The sequence below is a fragment of the Berghia stephanieae genome, chromosome 6, assembly GCF_034508935.2.
Source record: "Berghia stephanieae isolate SIO BIC M18660-M18661 chromosome 6, UCSD_Bste_1.3, whole genome shotgun sequence".
Lineage (NCBI taxonomy): Eukaryota > Metazoa > Mollusca > Gastropoda > Nudibranchia > Aeolidiidae > Berghia > Berghia stephanieae.
The window spans coordinates 13634803-13654135 of NC_088365.1; the positions used below are offsets into that span (position 1 = coordinate 13634803).

General features: G+C 36.6%; 2 protein-coding genes across 2 annotated transcripts in view; one reads left to right on the forward strand and one right to left on the reverse strand.

The window, feature by feature from the left end:
* Positions 1-19333, forward strand: part of LOC144974521 (protocadherin-like wing polarity protein stan) — a 411532-nt gene that overhangs the window by 342350 nt on the left and 49849 nt on the right. The window lies entirely within an intron of this gene.
* Positions 6440-11133, reverse strand: LOC144974507 (uncharacterized). Its single transcript, XM_078917429.1, has 2 exons — positions 10922-11133; positions 6440-10154 (listed from the first exon to the last, which is right to left on the reverse strand). Exons 1-2 carry the CDS (start codon positions 10962-10964, stop codon positions 7936-7938), a joined length of 2262 nt encoding a protein of 753 aa, XP_078773555.1. The 5' UTR covers positions 10965-11133; the 3' UTR covers positions 6440-7935.

Sequence of the window (19333 nt, forward strand, 5' to 3'; positions counted from 1 at the left end):
TTCCTTTAAACGTCTTTATTTCCTCTATAACTTAGAATTCAACTCTCTCTTTTCTCAGAAGAGTATTTCTCGTATACTAATTCAATTGTTGAGAAAACCAAACTGGTGGTTGTATTTTATACATTTATTTAGTCTTGACTTTTGAATAAAAATGTTTTGTTTTATTAAAGGAAATACAATAGAAAATTACATTGTTTTGCAAAATTATTTTGTCTGGTAATAAAAATACAGCGGTAATTACTTTAAGAATTGGAGAAAAAAAGAACTAACAAATTAATTTGTTAAAGAAAAACAAAACCAAAAAAAAAAAAAAAAAAAAATCAAATAAGAAAACAATTTTAATAAATGAGTTTTGAGAAGCACTAAGGAAAACGAGAAAAAAAAATAATTTAAATGGATAAACAAATATATAAAAACAACACAAGTTAATACTAAATTGATATATTAGTAAATTAATAAATTAAATTCACTACTGAAACCTTCCCAATGTCATTACATCAATGGTACCAGCACAAGTAAGGCAATAAATAAGAAAAAGTACGTTTGCCAAAATCTCTATTTAATTTAGTGTTCACTGGTTTATAAGGTGGGCTCATTTGAATTAGCCCGACCTAGTACTAGAGAGGCCAGACAACAAAATCGGAGTTCACTGTCAGGCGACAAGACGATGAGATGACGATGTGGGCGGAGTGGAGTGGTTTGAGGGGTGGGGGGGGGGGGGGGTTGGTAAAAAGAACAGGAGCGTATCCTGGTTTATGTATTACGGGGGGCAGGGGGGTTTTCAATCTATCAAAGAAACAAACAAATTGATTTCAGTACGAAGTATCAAGTTTAAGTACTAACTTTTGAAATTATCTAATTTAAATTAGATTATTTCGGACCTGGTAATACGGCATATAACTTGAAAAAACAGGCTGGTATTTGCCCACCCTGCCCATTATTACCAGCCGTCCCTGATTATTATTATTATTATTATTATTATTATTATTATTATTATTATTATTATTATTATTATATTATTATTATTATTATTATTATTATTATTATTATTATTTTATTATTATTATTATTATTATTATTATTATTATTATTATTATTATTATTATTATTATTACTCTAATACTATTATTGCTATTATTATTATCATCATCATCAACATCTTTGTTATAATTATTCACTCACCTAGGACAAAGAGACAGCCTGCAATAAAGAATTGGAACCACATCATGATGATAAAGACAACACAACACAAAACACAAACCTATTCCAACAACTGGAAAAGTACAAGTGACCGATTATTTGACTAGGTTAAATCTACAAAATGTTTATTCTTTCTGCGTGCCATATTAATTTTAAAATGAATTCCCCATCTGTTTCTTTTCACATACTGTAGATTATATAAACTGTTCTGATAACACACCATTTAATTTTTTTTTTAAGTCCTATGGCTGGAAGATGTTTAAACTCTAAACTTTTGAAACCTGCAATAATTTGGTATCTGGTAGTCTTTAAGACCTGACGGAATTCTTTTGCGATGGATTAGCGGTATATCCAAAGGGTTTGCTTTGTTTTTGTTTCTTTTCATCTGAACAAAAATGTATCAGCAATCCGAACATTAATTTTTCCAGTTAACCCTCTCCTTACCACCCATAGGAAAATCGTCTCATTCGTTACGATGTAACGGACAATTTTCTTCTTCTGATTTCTCTTGTACATCACAAAATGTAAAGACATGCTTTGATTACAGCTATAAATAATAAACACTGGGTTGTTGAGTTCACTTGTTACTTTTTTGTTTGAGTAAGAAAAGTCTATTTTTGTGTTGGGTGGGTGTGAATTTTCGGGGGAAATTCTAAAAATAGCTGGTAAGGAGAGAGTTAAAAGATAACGTACCTCCAATTTTCTCATTGTAAGAGGTCACAATAGCTTAGACGGTGGAGCACTCGCCACACATGCAAAGGACCCAACACCGATCCCGGGAGAAGTCGAGTTTGTTTTTTAATACCCCATGTCTACCCAGAAGTGATTGGGTAGATGGGTCTGTTAGATCTGTTGGAGTCCATTAAGATTGATTAAGGTTCTATCCAATGGGTAGCAAGAAAATGCAGTTTTACTCTATAGAAACCTGTGTAAACTCCCGCTCCTTGATGCTAGTGGCTCTGACGGACAACTTTTTCAATGTAATCAAAATTGTTTCAATCCATTATAAGACTTCAGAATACAAACTCGTTTATTCAACTTGGGCTGGCGAGTTTACAGTTTCTTCTCTCTCTCTCCCTCTCTCTCTCTCTCTCTCTCTCTCTCTCTCTCTCCCTCTCTCTCTCTCTCTCTCTCTCTGGGCTCTCTGGCAGTTCTTATACTTGTGGAACTATACAATATTAGAAAGAGCAGGAATATCATATCTAACCTAAGTTGACAGGAGACGCCAACACACTCAAACGTCGCAGTACTCTGAAGAAATAACACATTTTGAAAATTGTGACCAGAAAAATTGTCCTTGAAATATCAATAATTTAAGTGAAAACGATCAAACATCAGACTATGCTAAGTCATGTGTTTGAGAGACAAGATTTGTCAAGATTTGGGTCATTTTATTTTGACAATAAATTAAGTGCTTTGGCCAATTTTTAAAAAAATGTATTTATTTATCTCAGAGTATCGCATAATTTATAATGCCAAGCTGTACCAAGTATGTCAGCTTGTCCCTGATAAGTCAACCATCACGATCTTGATAAAAATATATTTTTCTTATCTTTGAGTTCTCTAACCAGGTCACTACCGTTCAATAGAAAAATTCGTATTTAAAATTTGATCAGAAATTTTGTCCTTCAATGAATAAAAAACAAAGAAATTTGAACATCATCAGGGAGGGTGCCCTCGGTCCAGATTTTGGAGATGGTTGATTGTTCTTAGCACTCAAAAATGTCTTGAATTTGGTCAAGATGGCTATGGTCCGTGGTTTTCTGGAGCGTACCTTGGATTCTAGATACCTGATCCGATGTTATGGCTCACATGTAAGATATATTTGACAATCATTAGGGTTTCTTGGGCATAGTATTTTACTCTCTGGTTTGTTTTTACGTTGGAAAGGGTGAAATGATAATCTTAGTTACAGGCGTCACTTCCTGTAGGAATCCTCTCTGACTATACAGGATTGGACAGGAAATAAACAGTGGAAGAGTTCGGGTGTTTAGTCAAAAGCAGGGAAACACATATTATCCGTATGGGAGGTTAGGTCTTGCAATGATAGATATTGAGAGGGAGATAGGGTATGTGTATATTTTTACAATTATCAGAGCGCGACAGTTTAGCAAATGGCAGAGAAAAAAATATCCGTATGTGAGATTACATCCTGGACAGATTCTGCAAAGATTTAGAAGAAGATAGATTATGTGTATATTTGGAAAACTTTCGGATTCTTTTTGTCAATCTTGATCTCATTCATTGAAAATAGCAAACGCTTTTATATACATTGCTATTTTCACTAAGTTCTTTATTTTCCAGCCGCGAAATAAATATCGTCTGCAAATTGTAAGATCGAGAAAGTCCCGCCTTTTATTCTGACCTTGCCTTATATGGAAGCACGAGACATAAATTCTTGTTCTACTTTTCCTGAATATTTTAAATAGAAAGGTATATAACTCATAACATGTATGCACCTCAAATAGCTGTCTAAAAGTTCTAACCAGGGTTGTTGTGCCATCGCTGGTTTTATGGCGTAGGGTTTATGGACCTGAGTCGACTGCTAACGATCTTGTGAAATCTCCTTGTTGGCTCTAGAGCAGCACGCCAGCCAAATTGCTTTTAGATATTCTTTAATCCTTTTTGATTGAGGTATTGCTAACGTTGGGGGTTTCAATAGCTCATTAGGTAGAGCACTCGCTTCACACGCAACGTGACCGAAATCAAATTCGGGTGCAGTCAAGACCTCTTCTGACACCCATGTCCACCCAGCAGTGATGGGGTTGCTGGGTCTGTTAGATCTAGCGGAAAATACTTTGCGACAGGATAGCTCCATGAATCGAGTCCCACTCTAAAGCGGTACATAATTGAGTCCTTAGAAAAGGCTATTAACTAACACCGTACTCAGGTATAAGGGTTGTCTCTGTCTATCTGAAAAAATGTAATATCGCCTTACCGGTGCCAGGGCTTGTCCTACATGTTACGTGTTGTTGTTGGCAATAATCAAGAATGAATATAACAGCTTAAAATTAGAACAAAATACCAGACACGGAACGTTTTGGGCTCGAAACCCTTCCTCTGTCAACAACAACAAAAACAATAAAAATATAAATACATTACTTTTTTAAAAAAAACAAGGTATACCGTTGATCTGGCTTTTAAGTAATGTATTCGTGTTTTTATTGTCTTTTGTTGTTCACTGAAGAAGGGTTTTGGGCCGAAATGTTTAGTGTTGTGTATTTTGTTCTTTTATTAAAGCTTCTATATTCATTTTTATTTATTCCCTTTTCATAGTCCACTGCTTTTAACAGCTTGGTATGGTTAGAACAGCAAGAAATGTAGTGGGTAGGAAAGTTCCAGAAGACAATAGAGATACGCGGCGGCGATGGGGGCTCGAACCGTAGTCGTGGATAGCTCATACGGTAGAGTCACGATCTCCCCGGACAGTCGGAGTTGTCGTATCAGTAAGGTCGCGGGTTTGAGCCCCCATCGCCGCCGCGAAATTCTTATTCTCCATTGTCCTCCGGCACTTTCCTACTCACTTAATTTCTTGTTGTTATCAACATTAGTCCCTGCTCCACTCACTTTTATAATTAGAGCACTACCCTGGGTGTTTGGATATCCATTCATCTGTTGATTCCAATAAAATGACATAACAGATCTTGCCAATAATTTTAGAGGATAAGATGTGATATAAAATTTCTATCTAGACAATAATAACAGGTTTTCCCAATAGTTTTACGGCGAGTATAATATTATTTGTGATCTAGACAATAATATTACTTAACAGGTTTTGCCAATAATTTTAGAATATAAAATGTAATATAAAATTTCGATCTGACAACAATAACAGGTTTTCCCAATAGTTTTACGGCGAGTATAATATTATTTGCGATATAGACAATAATGTTACTTAACAGGTTTTCCCAATAGTTTTAGAGGATAACGTGTGATATAAAATTACTATCTTGACAATAATAACAGGTTTTTTTCCAATAGTTTTAGAAGATAAAATGTGATATAAAATTTCTATCTGGACAATAATAACAGGTTTTCCCAATAGTTTTAGGGTGAGTATAATATTATTTGCGATATAGACAATAATATGACTTAACAGGTTTTTCCAATAGTTTTAGAAGATAAAGTGTGATATAAAATTTCTATCTAGACAATAATAGCAGGTTTTCCCAATAGTTTTAGAAGATAAAATGTGATATAAAATTTCTATCTGGACAATAATAACATGTTTTTTCCAATAGTTTTACGGAGAGTATAATATTATTTGCGATCTAGACAATAATATGTCTTAACAGGTTTTTCCAATAGTTTTATAGATACAGTGAAATCATTTTATATACAGGCAATAACACGGCATAGAAGGTTTTGTCAAAACTTATAGAGGACGAAGATATTTGAAATTATTTGGTGCATTGGGATTTTTTTTCAGGTTTGTCTGTGGAGTGAGGGAAAATTCAGAGTTGTTAGAATGTATAAAGTAAAATTTTGTTTCTTTAAATGTATAGAAATGTTTAGGGAGCCAAAGTGACCGAGTGTTTAGGGCATTGCATTGTGATCCCTGCTTCAGACGGTTTTGGTCTTTATTTTCCTAGGGCAAAATTATTAACCTCAATGAATCACTCAGGACAAAATGGGTGATTCCTGTTGACATCAGACAACTTGGTTGATGGATTATTGATATTCATTCATGGAAAATCCAGGTGACAGTATCTGATGATGCCTTGGCGGAAGGGCGGCTATGTGGTCTAGTGGTATGACACTCGCTTTCGAATCGGAAGGTCCTTGGTTCGAGCCTTGCGCTCGGCGCATAGTTGAGTCCTTTGAAAATGCTTTTTACTCACATTCTGTCACCGTACTCAGGTGTAAAATGAGTACCTGGCCATTAAAAGCAGTGGCTTTGTCCAAAAAACTGTAATATCGTCTAACAGGGGTCATGTCCCGTCCTACATGTTAAATTTTGATGTTGACCAGGGACCCCTTGTAAAGCGCTTTGAGCACAATTAGTGGATATTGCTCTATATAAAGCTCAATTTTTTAAATAATATTTTTTAACATGCGTCACGTACTGCCCCATAGGTTTAAATGTTGCTGTTGGCCAGGGACACATTGTAAAGCGCTTTGAGCATGTTTAGTGGAAATTGTGCTATATATAAGCTCATTAAATCATTAAAGGGCGTAGTTTTCTTAATAGAAAGTTTGATAATAACAAAATAATGAAAAAACAGAAAACATTTCAAGAAACATTTTAGATTCAAATTTATATTTCAACCAGGAAGAAATTACAATAATGAGATTGGAGAGATGTAAACAAAAGGCTAATGTTCGGAATACATTTCGTCTGAAAAATTCTATGCAGAATTCTAGTCTTTATTGTTTACACGGCCACAAAAAAATTGTTGGATCTCTAGCCAAATCTAATACACACAAAAAAAACATTTTGAAAAAACAAAACATAACAAGAATTGCATTCCGTCAAAAACTGATCCTGATTACCAGATATCTCAAACTTACGACCAATTTAACCCGAATCAGTACCCAAAATTCAAGCAATTGAAGTTCAATGATAGTTTTAGGTATAATTAGTCTTGGCCAACTGTGAATGGCATCATTCAGACATACCAACTACACAGAAAAATTTGTAGAATTGCGAAATTTTGGCTGAAAATTTCAGAAGTTTATGAACATTTCCAAGTCAATACAATTTTTTTTTTAAATGAAAGATAATGACATAGTACAGAATGTTAAGGATTTTGAAGTGTCATCTAATTCTTGTAAGGATAACTTGTTGATTTTTAAAGATAACTATACTGACTACAATTTTATATCTTGAAATTTTGATTTTTTTTTTAATGTCCAAGTCGGCAGGTCTACATAATTATGTCCGCATTTGGGGTAGTGATTACATGGAACACACAGGTCTGAAGTAGTGGACGTCGAAGGAGAGATAAGATTTTACACTTCGCATGTCCCAGGTTTGAGAGTTTTTGTCAAGATGATGGACATTTTTATAGATCGATAAATGAAAGGAACGGTTATTCTAGCCAAAATTTTGAAAAAAATGTTTTGTTTTGTTTGTTGTTTTGTTTTTTTTTTTCTGGTGTAGTGTAGCTTAGACGTCACACTCGCAAATCGCACAACCATTTGCATCTTGTTTGTATCCGAGCAGGCCGCAGCCTAACTCGCAAGTGAGGGATGGGCAAATGGTTTTGGGTGGGAGTGTTGATCGAATAGATGTGGAGTTATGTGTAATGGTAGTTGTAGTTTTTGATTTGGTTATTGTAGTTGTGGGTTTAGCCGGAGTGGTAGTGGGTGTGGTTATTGTAGTTGTGGGTTTAGCCGGAGTGGTAGTGGGTGTGGTTGTTGTATTTGTGGGTTTAGCCGTAGTGGTAGTGAGTATGGTTGTTGTAGTTGTGGGTTTAGCCGTAGTGGTAGTGGGTGTGGTTGTTGTATTTGTGGGTTTAGCCGTAGTGATAGTGGGTATGGTTATTGTAGTTGTGGGTTTAGCCGTAGTGGTAGTGGGTATGGTTATTGTAGTTGTGGGTTTAGCCGATGGTAGTGGGTAGTGGTTGTTTATTTGTGGTTTAGCCGTAGTGTAGTGGTATGTTGTTGTAGTTGTGGATTTAGCCGTAGTGGTAGTGGTATGGTTGCTGTAGTTGTGGGTTAGCCGTAGTGTAGTGGTATGGTTGTCGTAGTTGTGGTTTAGCCGTACGGTAGTGGTAGTTGTGTAGTTGTGGTTTAGCGTAGTGGTATGTTGGTTATTGTAGTTGTGGGTTTAGCCGTAGTGGTAGTGGGTGTGGTTGTTGTATTTGTGGGTTTAGCCGGAGTGGTAGTGGGTGTGGTTGTTGTATTTGTGGGTTTAGCCGTAGTGGTAGTGGGTGTGGTTGTTGTATTTGTGGGTTTAGCCGTAGTGGTAGTGGATATGGTTGTTGTAGTTGTGGGTTTAGCCGTAGTTTTAGTGGATATGGTTGTTGTAGTTGAGGGTTTAGCCGTAGTTTTAGTGGGTATGGTTGTTGTAGTTGAGGGTTTAGCCGTAGTTTTAGTGGGTATGGTTGTGGTTGAGGGTTTAGCCGTAGTTTTAGTGGGTATGGTTATTGTAGTTGTGGGTTTAGCCGTAGTGGTAGTGGGTGTGGTTGTTGTAGTTGTGGGTTTAGCCGTAGTTTTAGTGGGTATGATTGTTGTAGTTGTGGGTTTAGCCGTAGTGGTAGTGGGTATGGTTGTTGTAGTTGTGGGTTTAGCCGTAGTGGTAGTGGGTATGGTTGTTGTAGTTGTGGGTTTAGCCGTAGTGGTAGTGGGTATGGTTGTTGTAGTTGTGGGTTTAGCCGTAGTGGTAGTGGTTGTAGTTGTTGTAGTTGTTTCTGAAGTTTTCGTTAATTTTGGTACAGCAGTGGTAGTGGTGAACGGGGTTTTTATTTCTGTAGTGGTCTCTGTAACAGTGACTGGTGTTAATTGGCTTTGTGCTGACTGAGTTTTTGATTCAAACTCGCAAATAAAACCCAATTTTCCTTTGGTAATAGAAAATCCTTTTTCGTCACATCGGCTGTTACTTAGCCATCCAGAGAATGCGTTCAACACAACACAATCTCCGTTATAATGGGATATGTGAATATAACGATTCCAAGGCGTACCGTCAACCCAGTAGAATCCTTGTGGAATTTTATCATATCTGTACCTCAATCCTATCCAAAAATTGTCGAATAAAGATTTCTTGTGTGTATGAGAAATATGATGATGCAAAAATAAATGAACATCCTGCGTTTTAACCAGTGCCAGTGTTCCTCCGAGAGATTCGCAAAAGTTTTCAGCCTCTTGGAACGTATTTTCCACATCTAAATAGAAAACATAACATTGGTGGTCGAGGACTTGAAGATTCTTTTCGTTTTCTGGTTGGACAGGACAATTTTCTTTTGTTATCCGAGGATTGTTATGAATATTGGTTTTATGCCCAGGGTTGAGTGCTGTTGATTTTGTTACCATAGTGGTGCTTGGGGTGGCGACAGTGGATTGGAGAAGTGGATGTTGAATGGGTTCAAACTCACAGACATATGGAAGACGATTGGTATTACAATTCTTTGCCAACCATTTTCCATCCACCGCACTAATTGCAACACACCTGTTAGATGTGAGGAATGTTTTGTAGCGAAAATTCCCATATCTATAAATACTTCCGTCCAGCCAGTGGTGGATTCTATGAAACTTACTGTAGTGTAGACCAATCCAGACTGGGAACAACCTTCCGTAAGTGTAATACAACTCATCCTGGATGTAAGTGTCAATGTCGTGAGAATCAACAGTGACCAATCTCCCTCCGCCACGTTGACATTCTTTATCCGCCTCGAAGAAAGATTTCCTTTGTTTCACTTCAAACATGTAACACTTTCTACCGTAGACTTGAAGATACTCATCCCTTAGAATTACTTTTGGACAATCATCTACAGTTATCGCCCCTTGATGTGGTTTTTTAGTTGTCGGGGCGATGGTGGTAGTGATGGGAATGGCTGGGTATTGACATACAAACATTTTTCTCTCACCATTCGAATATAGTGTGGGACAGGCATAATCCCGCCACACTCTAGTTTTGAGATCCATGGCTACGCAGTTCTCATTAGATGGAGTATATGCCTTATTCTTTAAAAGCTCAAAGTCATTTTCCCAGAGGTCCGAACCATCAACCCATTTGTAAAAGCCATCTTCTGGTATATATTCTAACCCAATCCAAACCGACCCATAATAGACATTGTAGTTATGTTGAAGTGTTTTCCCGATAAAGTTGTTTGTTTTTCTGCTTTTTATGATGGCCAAATTTCCTCCCTTTTCTTGGCAGTAGATTTGGGCGTCGTAAAAATGTTTCCTCCGGCTGACCACGAATTCATAACAGTTTTGTCCAAAGATTTTCACATCTTGATTACTGGAGACTTCTGGAGGACATTCGTAGGTGCTGCCTGCCAGTCCTGAAACTAATGGTCAAATTACTTTTATATAAATTTGATTGATAAAAGAGAGATATGTGGATAGCGTAGATAGATAGATTGATAGATAGATAGAAAGATAGATACTCGTAGATAGATAGATAGATAGATAGATAGATAGATAGATAGATAGATAGATAGATAGATTGATTGATTGATTGATTGATTGATTGATTGATTGATTGGTTGATTGATTCATAGATAGATCGATTGATAGATAAATAAGACAGATTTTTAAAGAGATAGATAGATGGATGGATATGTATATAGATAGATTGATAGATATGTTTGAGGGGAATTAGCGTGAATCAAATAGAGTGCTAGACATTTTGTTGTTTGTTTTTTTTGTTTGGGGGGGGGGGTTAACGCAAATTATTTGATATTCTCATCTTCTTTGTTTTTCCAACAACGTTGTAGCTCCCTTCTACACGTAGACAGGTTCATCAGAGAGTAATGGGTGAAGTTCTATCCAGTTCTATCCCAATACACATTGTTATTATTATTATTATTATTATTATTATTATTATTATTATTATTATTATTATTATTATTATTATTATTATATTATTATTATTATTATTATTATTATATCATTATTATTAATTGTATTATTATCAATAATATTTTTTATATTTTTTATATTTTTTTTTTGTTTTTTTTTTTAATTAGCATTATTATTACTATTATTATTATCATTATTATTATTATTATCATGATCATCATCATCAATATCATGATTAGAATCATCCACTCACCTAGGACTGAGAGACAAGCTGCAACAACGTATTGAGACCACATGGTGATGACCAAGACAACACCACACAAAAACACAAACCTATTCCAACGACTGGAAAGCTAAAAGTGACGGATTATTTGACTAGGCTAAACACTATCTTTAACAGCTCAGTTTTTATCTACAAAACTATTTTATTCTTTCTGCCGTGCCACATTAGTTTTAGCATGAACTCCCCACCTGTTTATTTTCACATCCTGTAGATTATATTAACGGATCTGATAATCACGTTTTCAGTTTATTTTAATACTTTGGCTGAAAATTGTTTGTACTTTAAACCTTTTAAACCTCCAGTAATTGGGTAGCTGGCAGTCTTAAAGAGCCGACGGAAATAGTTTGCGATGGATTAGCGTTATATCCAAACGGTTTAAAGCAATTGCGATTTTCCGGATCACGCTAAATAAACCGGGATACACTCCAACTCTGTGGGCCTTTCGGCTGGAAAAGACCTTCTTCCTTTTGATTTTGAGAAGGGTGCAATCAATGACAAGGGGCTTTTTGTTTTGTTTAAAAAAAAATAAGAATTGACAACGTCTTGTTCAATAAATAGAATTTTTAATTTAAATTTCAAAATCCAGATTGATAGATAAGAAGAAGATAAAACAAAATGATGGCAAACGTTGGATGTCTGTCACTGAAAGATTGAAAACAATAAGGAAAATTTAAAAAGAAAAAAAAAAAAGAAATAAACTTGTGTCTTGAAAAATCTATAAGTTTACAAACCTACATAGATTATTCAGTCCTTTTTTAAACATCCTTATAAAATTTGTCCATAGAAAAGAATAATCAAGAATGTATCTCTTAGAATTTTCACGGCAAACAATAAACGCAAAATTGTCGGAGAATATTTCTAAAAATCGCAGCATTACAAAGGCCATGAAAAAATAGGGAAGAAATGTCGTGACATCAAACCCTCAACCCTTTTGGTTCCGATATCCTTGGGAGTGTGAGTGTAAATAGTCCTTGCCATTATCTTTAAAAAATGTGTATGTTGGCCTATAAAAACATTCCTAATATCACCCATCGCCCCCCCCCCCCCTCGCCCCCCATGGTATTTGAGTTAATCTTATTTCTTCAATCTGAAATCATCCCTGACCGTAATGGTCTCTAACATGTTTGTTTTTTTTTTCATCTGGAGTAAAAACGATCAGCAATGCGAAAATAAATATTTACAGTTTAAAGATAAAGAACCTCCAATTTCCTCAATGCAAGAGGTCACGATAGCTTAGTTGGTTAGAGCACTCACTACACATGCAAAGGGACCAAGACCGATTCCGGACGAATTCGAGCTTGTTTTTCAAATTCTCCATGTCTATCCAGCAGTGATTGGGTAGCTAGGACTGTTAGATCTGGTGGAGAGTCCATTACTGTCGATTAGAGTTCTATCCAAAGGGTAGCAAGAAACTGCTATTTCATGTTTCACTCTATTGAAACTTTGATAATCTCCCGCTTCTTGATCCCAGTGGCTCTGAAAGACAAATTTATCAATAGAAGCAAAATGGTTCCATTTCATTATGAGACTTTAGAACACAATTTCATTTATTCAACTTGGGTATCCATGGTTTCTTTTTAATATCTTTCTCTCTCTCTCTCTCTCTCTCTCTCTCTCTCTCTCTCTCTCTCTCTCTCTCTCTCTCTCTCTCTCTCTCTGTGTGTGGGCTCTCTGGCAGTTTTTAACCTTGTGGAACTCTACAATATTAGCAAGATCAGGAATATCAGATCGAACTTTAGTTGACAGGAGACGCCAACACACTCAAACGCCGCAGTACTCTGAAGAATAATCAACACATTTTGAAAATATTGGCCAGAAAACGTGTCCTTTAAATATCAATTGATTTAAGGAGAAACCGCTCAAACCTCTGACTTTGCTAAGACCTGGGTTTCAGAGTTTTTGTCAAGAGTTGGGTCATTTTCACTTGCCAATAATTGAGGGACGAGTATTTTGGCCATTTTAAAAAAAATGTATTTCTTTATCTCAGAGTAGCGCATTAGAGATATTGGCAAGCTGTAACAAGTAGATCATCTCTGCCCAGATAAAACAACCATCACGATCTTGATAAAAATAGCTTTTTCTTATCTTTGGATTTTTAACCAGTTCACTGTTGTACACTGGGAAAATCCGGATTTGAAAATTTGATCAGAAACTCGTTCATCAAATATCGATCGATTTAAATGACACTCATCTTGGCAAAAACTCTCAAACCTGGGATTTCTTCAAGTAATATGAACCTTGAGTTTTCTGATCAAATTTTGAATAGGAGTTTTTCCAGAGTACGACAGATAAATCTACAGACCCAGCTACCCCATCACTAATAGGCGGATGTAAGAAAAATGTCCCGACTTCGCACGGATTTGAACTCGGTCCTTTTGCGTGTGAAGCGAGTGCGCTACCAAATGAGCTATTGGGAGCCCCAACATTTGCAAAACCTCAATCAAATCTTAGAGGATTTCTAAAAGGAATATGGCTGGCATGCTGTTCTAGAGTTTTTAATGAGATTTCACACCATCTTTAACAGTCGACTCAGATTCATAAACCCTGAGTCATAACAACCAGAGATGGAAGAACAACCCTCGTCAGAAGTTTTAGACAGCTATTTGAGGTGCATAAATGTGAGTTATCTACCTTTCCTTTTAAAGTGTCCAGGAAAAGAAGAACAAGAATTTTTGTCCGGTGCTTCCATATAAAGCAAAATCAGAATAAAAGGCGGGACTTTCAATGGTCTTATAATTTGCGGTCAATTTTTTGCACGGCTGGAAAATAAAGAAATTGGAGGAGATAGCAAAGTATATCAAAGCATATTCTTTCTATCTATCTTCTTCTAAATCTTTGCAGAATCCGTCCAGGATGTAATCTCACGAACGGATATTTATTTCTCTGCCGTTTCTTAAACCGTCCCGCTCTGATAATTGTCAAAATATACACATACGCTATCTCCCTCTCAATATCTATCATTGCAAGACCTAACCTCCCATACGAATAATATGTGTTTCCCTGCTGTTGGTGAAACACCCGAACTCTGTCACTGTGTCTTTCCTGTCCACAACCTCACCATCATCACAATGGGATTCCTTTATCTCTGTCACTTTGTCTTTACTTACTCGTATATTATATAATTAAACCTCATAGTGCATACGTTACTTCCTGAAGCTCAAATAAACAAACAATAATAGTCAAATGAAATGGAAGCTTTGCTATAATCCGTGAAAACAAAATACGAGGGATGAAACGTCAAAAACAAATTTATGGTGTCTCAACTGTTTCATTCATCATGTTTTTGTGGTTCTCATTCGTCTTTAATGTTTGATTCATCGTGTTTTGTGGTTCTTATTCATCTTTAATGTTTCATTCATCGTGTTTTTGTCGCTCTCATTCTTCTTTAATGGTCTTCGCTCTTCTTCGGTGCTTCATTCTTTGTGTTTTGTGGTTCTCATTTGTCTCTAGTATTTGATTTGTTATGTTTTATTTTGTTTTTATTATTCGTTTTAATGTTTCTTTCATTGTGTTGCGTGGTCCTCATTTGTGGCCAATGTTTCATTCATCAGTTTTAGTGGTTTTTATTCGTTTTTAGTGTTTCAGTCATTATTTTTTTGTTTGTTTTTTATTCTTCTTTCGTGTTTCATCCAACATGTTTTGTGGTTCTCATTAATGTTTCATTCATCATGTTTTAACGTGTTATCATTCTTCTTTCATGAGTCAATCATTGTGTTTTATACTTCTCAGTCGTCTTTAATGTTTCATTCATCATTTTTAATTGTTCTTATTCGTCTTCAGGCTTTCATTAATCATGTTTTGTGGTTCTCATTCGTTTTTAGTGTTTCATGCATCCTACTACGTTGACAAAAGGGAAATCCAACACGTTCACACTATCTGTCTTTGTTAAGGTAATAGACGCTTCTATTCCATTTGACTATTAATATTAATCCCCGAAACGTCATATTTCCCCTTATTGGTTGGCAGGTATAGTCAGAGAGGGCTCCTACAGGAAGTGACGCCTGTAACTAAGATTATCATATCACCCTTTCCAATGTAAAAACAAACCAGAGAGTAAAATACTATGCCCAAGAAACCCTAATGATTGTCAAATAAATCTTACATGTGAGCCATAACATCGGATCAGGTATCTAGAATCCAAGGTACACTCCAGAAAAGTACGGACCATCGCTGGCATGTCAAATTAGAGACATTTTGGAGTAGTAAGACCAATAAACTCTCTTCAAGATCTAGCCCATACGCTCCCTTCCTGTGATGATGTTCACATATCTCTGCGTTGTAAAACAGATCCATGTAAAGCACGTACAAGTTCCAAAACAGATATCGTTTTTGGTTCCTCTTTAGCATTACATAAAACGACCTCACAACTAGTGTAAAGGCGAGTGTATTATGATATCACTCAGTCAAATTTTAACAAACCCACAATCTTGAGATTTTTTATTGAACAATGTAAGCTAAACGTGCTCAAAGCGCTTTATAAGGGGTCCCAAGCCACCATCAAAACTAAACATGTTGGACGAAACATGTGCCTGTTCGGCCCAAGCACCAGTGTATTACCAGTAAGGTCGTGGGTTCGAGCCCCCATCGCCGCTTCGAGGTTTTATTCTCTGTTGTCTTCTGGTACTTTCCTACTTACTTCATTTCTTGTTATTATCAACAGAGGTGCCTGTATCATTCACTTTTCTGAATTAAAAGTCACCCCAAATACCAGAGCACAATCAATGTTTCAATCGTTTCTATGTGACATGTTTATGTTGAGAATATTGGCTATTAAACTTAACTGCTGGCCAACTTGTTGAACCCGTGACCTCAAGAAGTCAGAGAGAGAGGCTCAAGATAGACATAATTTTGAAACGACTTTCTTGGGGATTGTGGATAGCTCATACGGTACAGTCACGATCTCCCCGGTCAGGCGAAGTTGTCGAGTTGGAAACATGTTGGACGAGACATGTGCCTGTTTGGCCCAAGTACCAGTGTCGTACCAGTAAGGTCGAGGGTTCGAGCCCCCATCACTGCCGCGAAATGTCTATTCTCTGTTGTCTTCTGGCACTTTCCTACTCACTTCAGTTCTTGTCATTTCTCTGCCTAATAGAATGCTGCCCTAAACTGTAATTAATAGAAATGAAAATAACGTGTTCAAAAAAGAAGAAAATACAAAACACGGATCGTTTTGGTCTCAATTCTTTTCGCTCAATCTGGATTTTAAGTGATGTAAATTTTTCTTTTAGAAGGGTGGGGGGGGGGGGCTTGTACCTGAAGACGGCTATTGAGCTCGAAACATTAGTGTTTGGTTGTTGTTGTTTTTTTTAAGCTACAATGTTCATTCTTGTATAATCTTTTTAAAAGTCTACATCTATCTTCTTGCAGCTTAGTATTACTAGAACACTATCTTAAGTCTTTTGAAAGATAATCCATTTCCTGTTCATCCAATGGTTGTAGAGGGAGTGTGATATCCTTTTCTATCTAGACGATAAAATGACTTTGAACTATATGAATGGCATCTCCTCTTCTTATTTTAACTAGAGTATATTACTGGAGCATTTTATATAGCAATATCCACTAAACGTGCTCAACGCGCTTTACAAGAGGTCCAACACGCCTGTTAGGCGATATTATTATTTTTTCAGACATAGATAACGCTGTAAACGGCAAGTTACTCCTTTTACACCTGGCTACGGTAAGAGAATGTGAGCTAAGAACATTTTCCAAGGACTCAATTAAGCGCCACTCAGGGCTAGACTGGAACCCATGACCTTTCCATCCGAAGGCGAGTGACATACTACTAGACCACAGAGCGGCGAGAAAGGATTAATTAAATGAAATCGTTTTGAACTTTGCGAAAATGTGGACATGAATTTATTGCAGATTTTAGAATCGTTAGTAATGATACTTATTACTTCTATTTGTAGGATAAACAAAGAGTAGGTTCTTTCTCTGATTAAGGCTGAAAGGAAGATATGTAGAATCATTTCGAGGTTTGTCGGTGGGGTTACGGAGAATTCAGACTTGTAAGAACAAAAACAGTAAAACGTTTTTGTTTTTTTTTTTATTTGGGTTGCTTTATTGTATAGAGCGGTTTGGGAGGGGGGGGGGGGGCAAAGTGGCCGAGTGGTTAAGACATTGCATTGTGATCAGGAAGTACCGGTTCGAACTCCGCTTCAGTCACTTTCGGTTGTTGATTTTTTTTTTTTTGTTTTTTCACTTGAGCACAATTATTAACACTCAATCTTCTCACGTTGGACAACCAGGGTGATTCCTGTTGACATCAGACACCCTGTTTGATGGATTATCTATATTCCTTCATGGAATGCCTAGGCTACGGTATCTTATGATGCCGTGGCGGTACGGCATAATTTTTTTTGTGATAGAACGGTTTTGTAAAAAGAAAGGAAAGAAAACCCAAACAAACAGAATACGAAGCAAGAAACTTATCAGGCTCTAAATTCTTTTTCAGCCAGGAAGAGAATACAGTCATGAAATTGGATATATTTAAACAGAAGACAAAAGATCGAAATAAATGTCTTCTAGACTATTCTATGCGGAATAATCGGTATTTTGAATTGTTTATGCAGACACAAAAATGGTTAGATATCTAGCCTACACGAACACACACACACACACACACACACACACAAAAACATATTTTGAAAAAAAAATTAACAAGTATTGCATTCCCTCAAAATGTGATCCTTTAAGATTACCAGACGACCAATTTAACCAAAATAAGCATCGAAAATTCAAGCGATTGACGTTCAATGATAGTTTTAGATGGCACCATTCAGACCTACCAACTACACAGAAAAATTTGTAGAATTGCAAAATTTTGGCTGAAAATTTCAGAAGTTTATGAACATTTCCAAGTCAAAAACCTTTTATTGAAAACGAAAGTTGATGACATAGTACAGAATGTTAAGAATTTTGAAGTGTCATCTAATCCTTGTAAGGGTATATTGTTTATTTTTAAAGGTAGCTTTACTGACTACAACTTGTTTCTCTTAAAGAAACGATTTTTTTTCATGTCGGCAGGGCTGCATAATTTTGTCAGGACTTCGATTTGGCGTAGTGATTACATATAGGCCATACATAGTTCTGAAAAGACGGACATCTAAACAAAAAAATAAGAATTCACGCTTCGCAGGTTCCAGGTTTGAGAGTTTTTATCAAGATGATGGACATTTTTATGGATCGATAATTGAAGGACGATTTATCTGGCCAAATTTTTTAAAATTTGATTGTTTGTTTGTTTGTTTTGGAGTCGCGTGGTCTACTCGTTACACACGCAAAGCACACAACCATTTGTGTCTTGTTTGTATCCGTCTAGGCCGCAATCTAACTCACAGATGATGGATAGGCAAGTGGTTGTAGCTGGAGGTGTTGATCTAGTAGTTGTGGGATTATGTGTAGTGGTTGATATAGTTGTGGATGTGGTTGTAAAGGTAGTGGGTGTGGTAGTTGTAGTTGTTGGTGTGGGTGTTGTTGTTGTGGGTGTTGTCGTTGTAGTTGTGGTTTGGTTGTTGTTATTGTGGTTGGTTGTTGTAGTTGTGGGTTTTGATGTTGTAGTTGTGGGTTGGTTGTTGTAGTTGTAGTGTGTGGTTGTTGTTGTGGGTGTGGTTGTTGTAGTTGTGGGTTTGGTTGTTGCAGTTGTGGGTGTGGTTGTTGTAGTTGTAGGTGTGGTTGTTGTAGTTGTGGGTGTGGTTGTTGAAGTTGTGGGTGTGGTTGTTGTTGTTGTTGTTGTTGTTGTAGGTGGTTGCGTAGTGTGGTGTGGTTGTTATAGTTTTAGGTGTGGTTGTTGTTGTTGTTGTGGTTGTGGTTGTTGCAGTTGTAGGTGTGGTTGTTGTAGTTGTGGGCTTGGGTGTTGTTGTTGTAGTTATGGATGTGGTTGTTGTAGTTGTGGGTGGTTGTTGTAGTTGTGGTGGGGTTGTGTAGTTATAAGTATGGGTGTTGTTGTTGTGGGTGTGGTTGTTGTAGTTGCGAGTGTGGGTGTTGTTGTGAGTGTGGTTGTTGTAGTTGTAGGTGTGGGTGTTGTTGTTGTGGGTGTCGTTGTTGTAGTTGTGGTGGGTTGTGTAGTTGTGGTGTTGTTGTTGTAGGTGTGGTTGTTGTAGTTGTGGGTTGGGTTGTTGTTGTTGTATGTGGTTGTTGTATTGTGGGCTTGGTGTTGTTTGTGGGTGTCGTTGTTGTATTGTGGGCTTGGGTGTGGTTGTTATAGATGAGGGGGTGGTACTAAAAGCGTGATATGTAGATGTTTTTGAAGCTTCCGTTGATTTTGGTACAGTTGTGTAAGTGGTGAACGGACTTTTTATTTCTGTAGTTCTTCCGTAACAGTGACTTGTGTTGATTGGCTTTTAGCTAACTGAGTTTTTGATTCAAACTCGCAAATAAAAC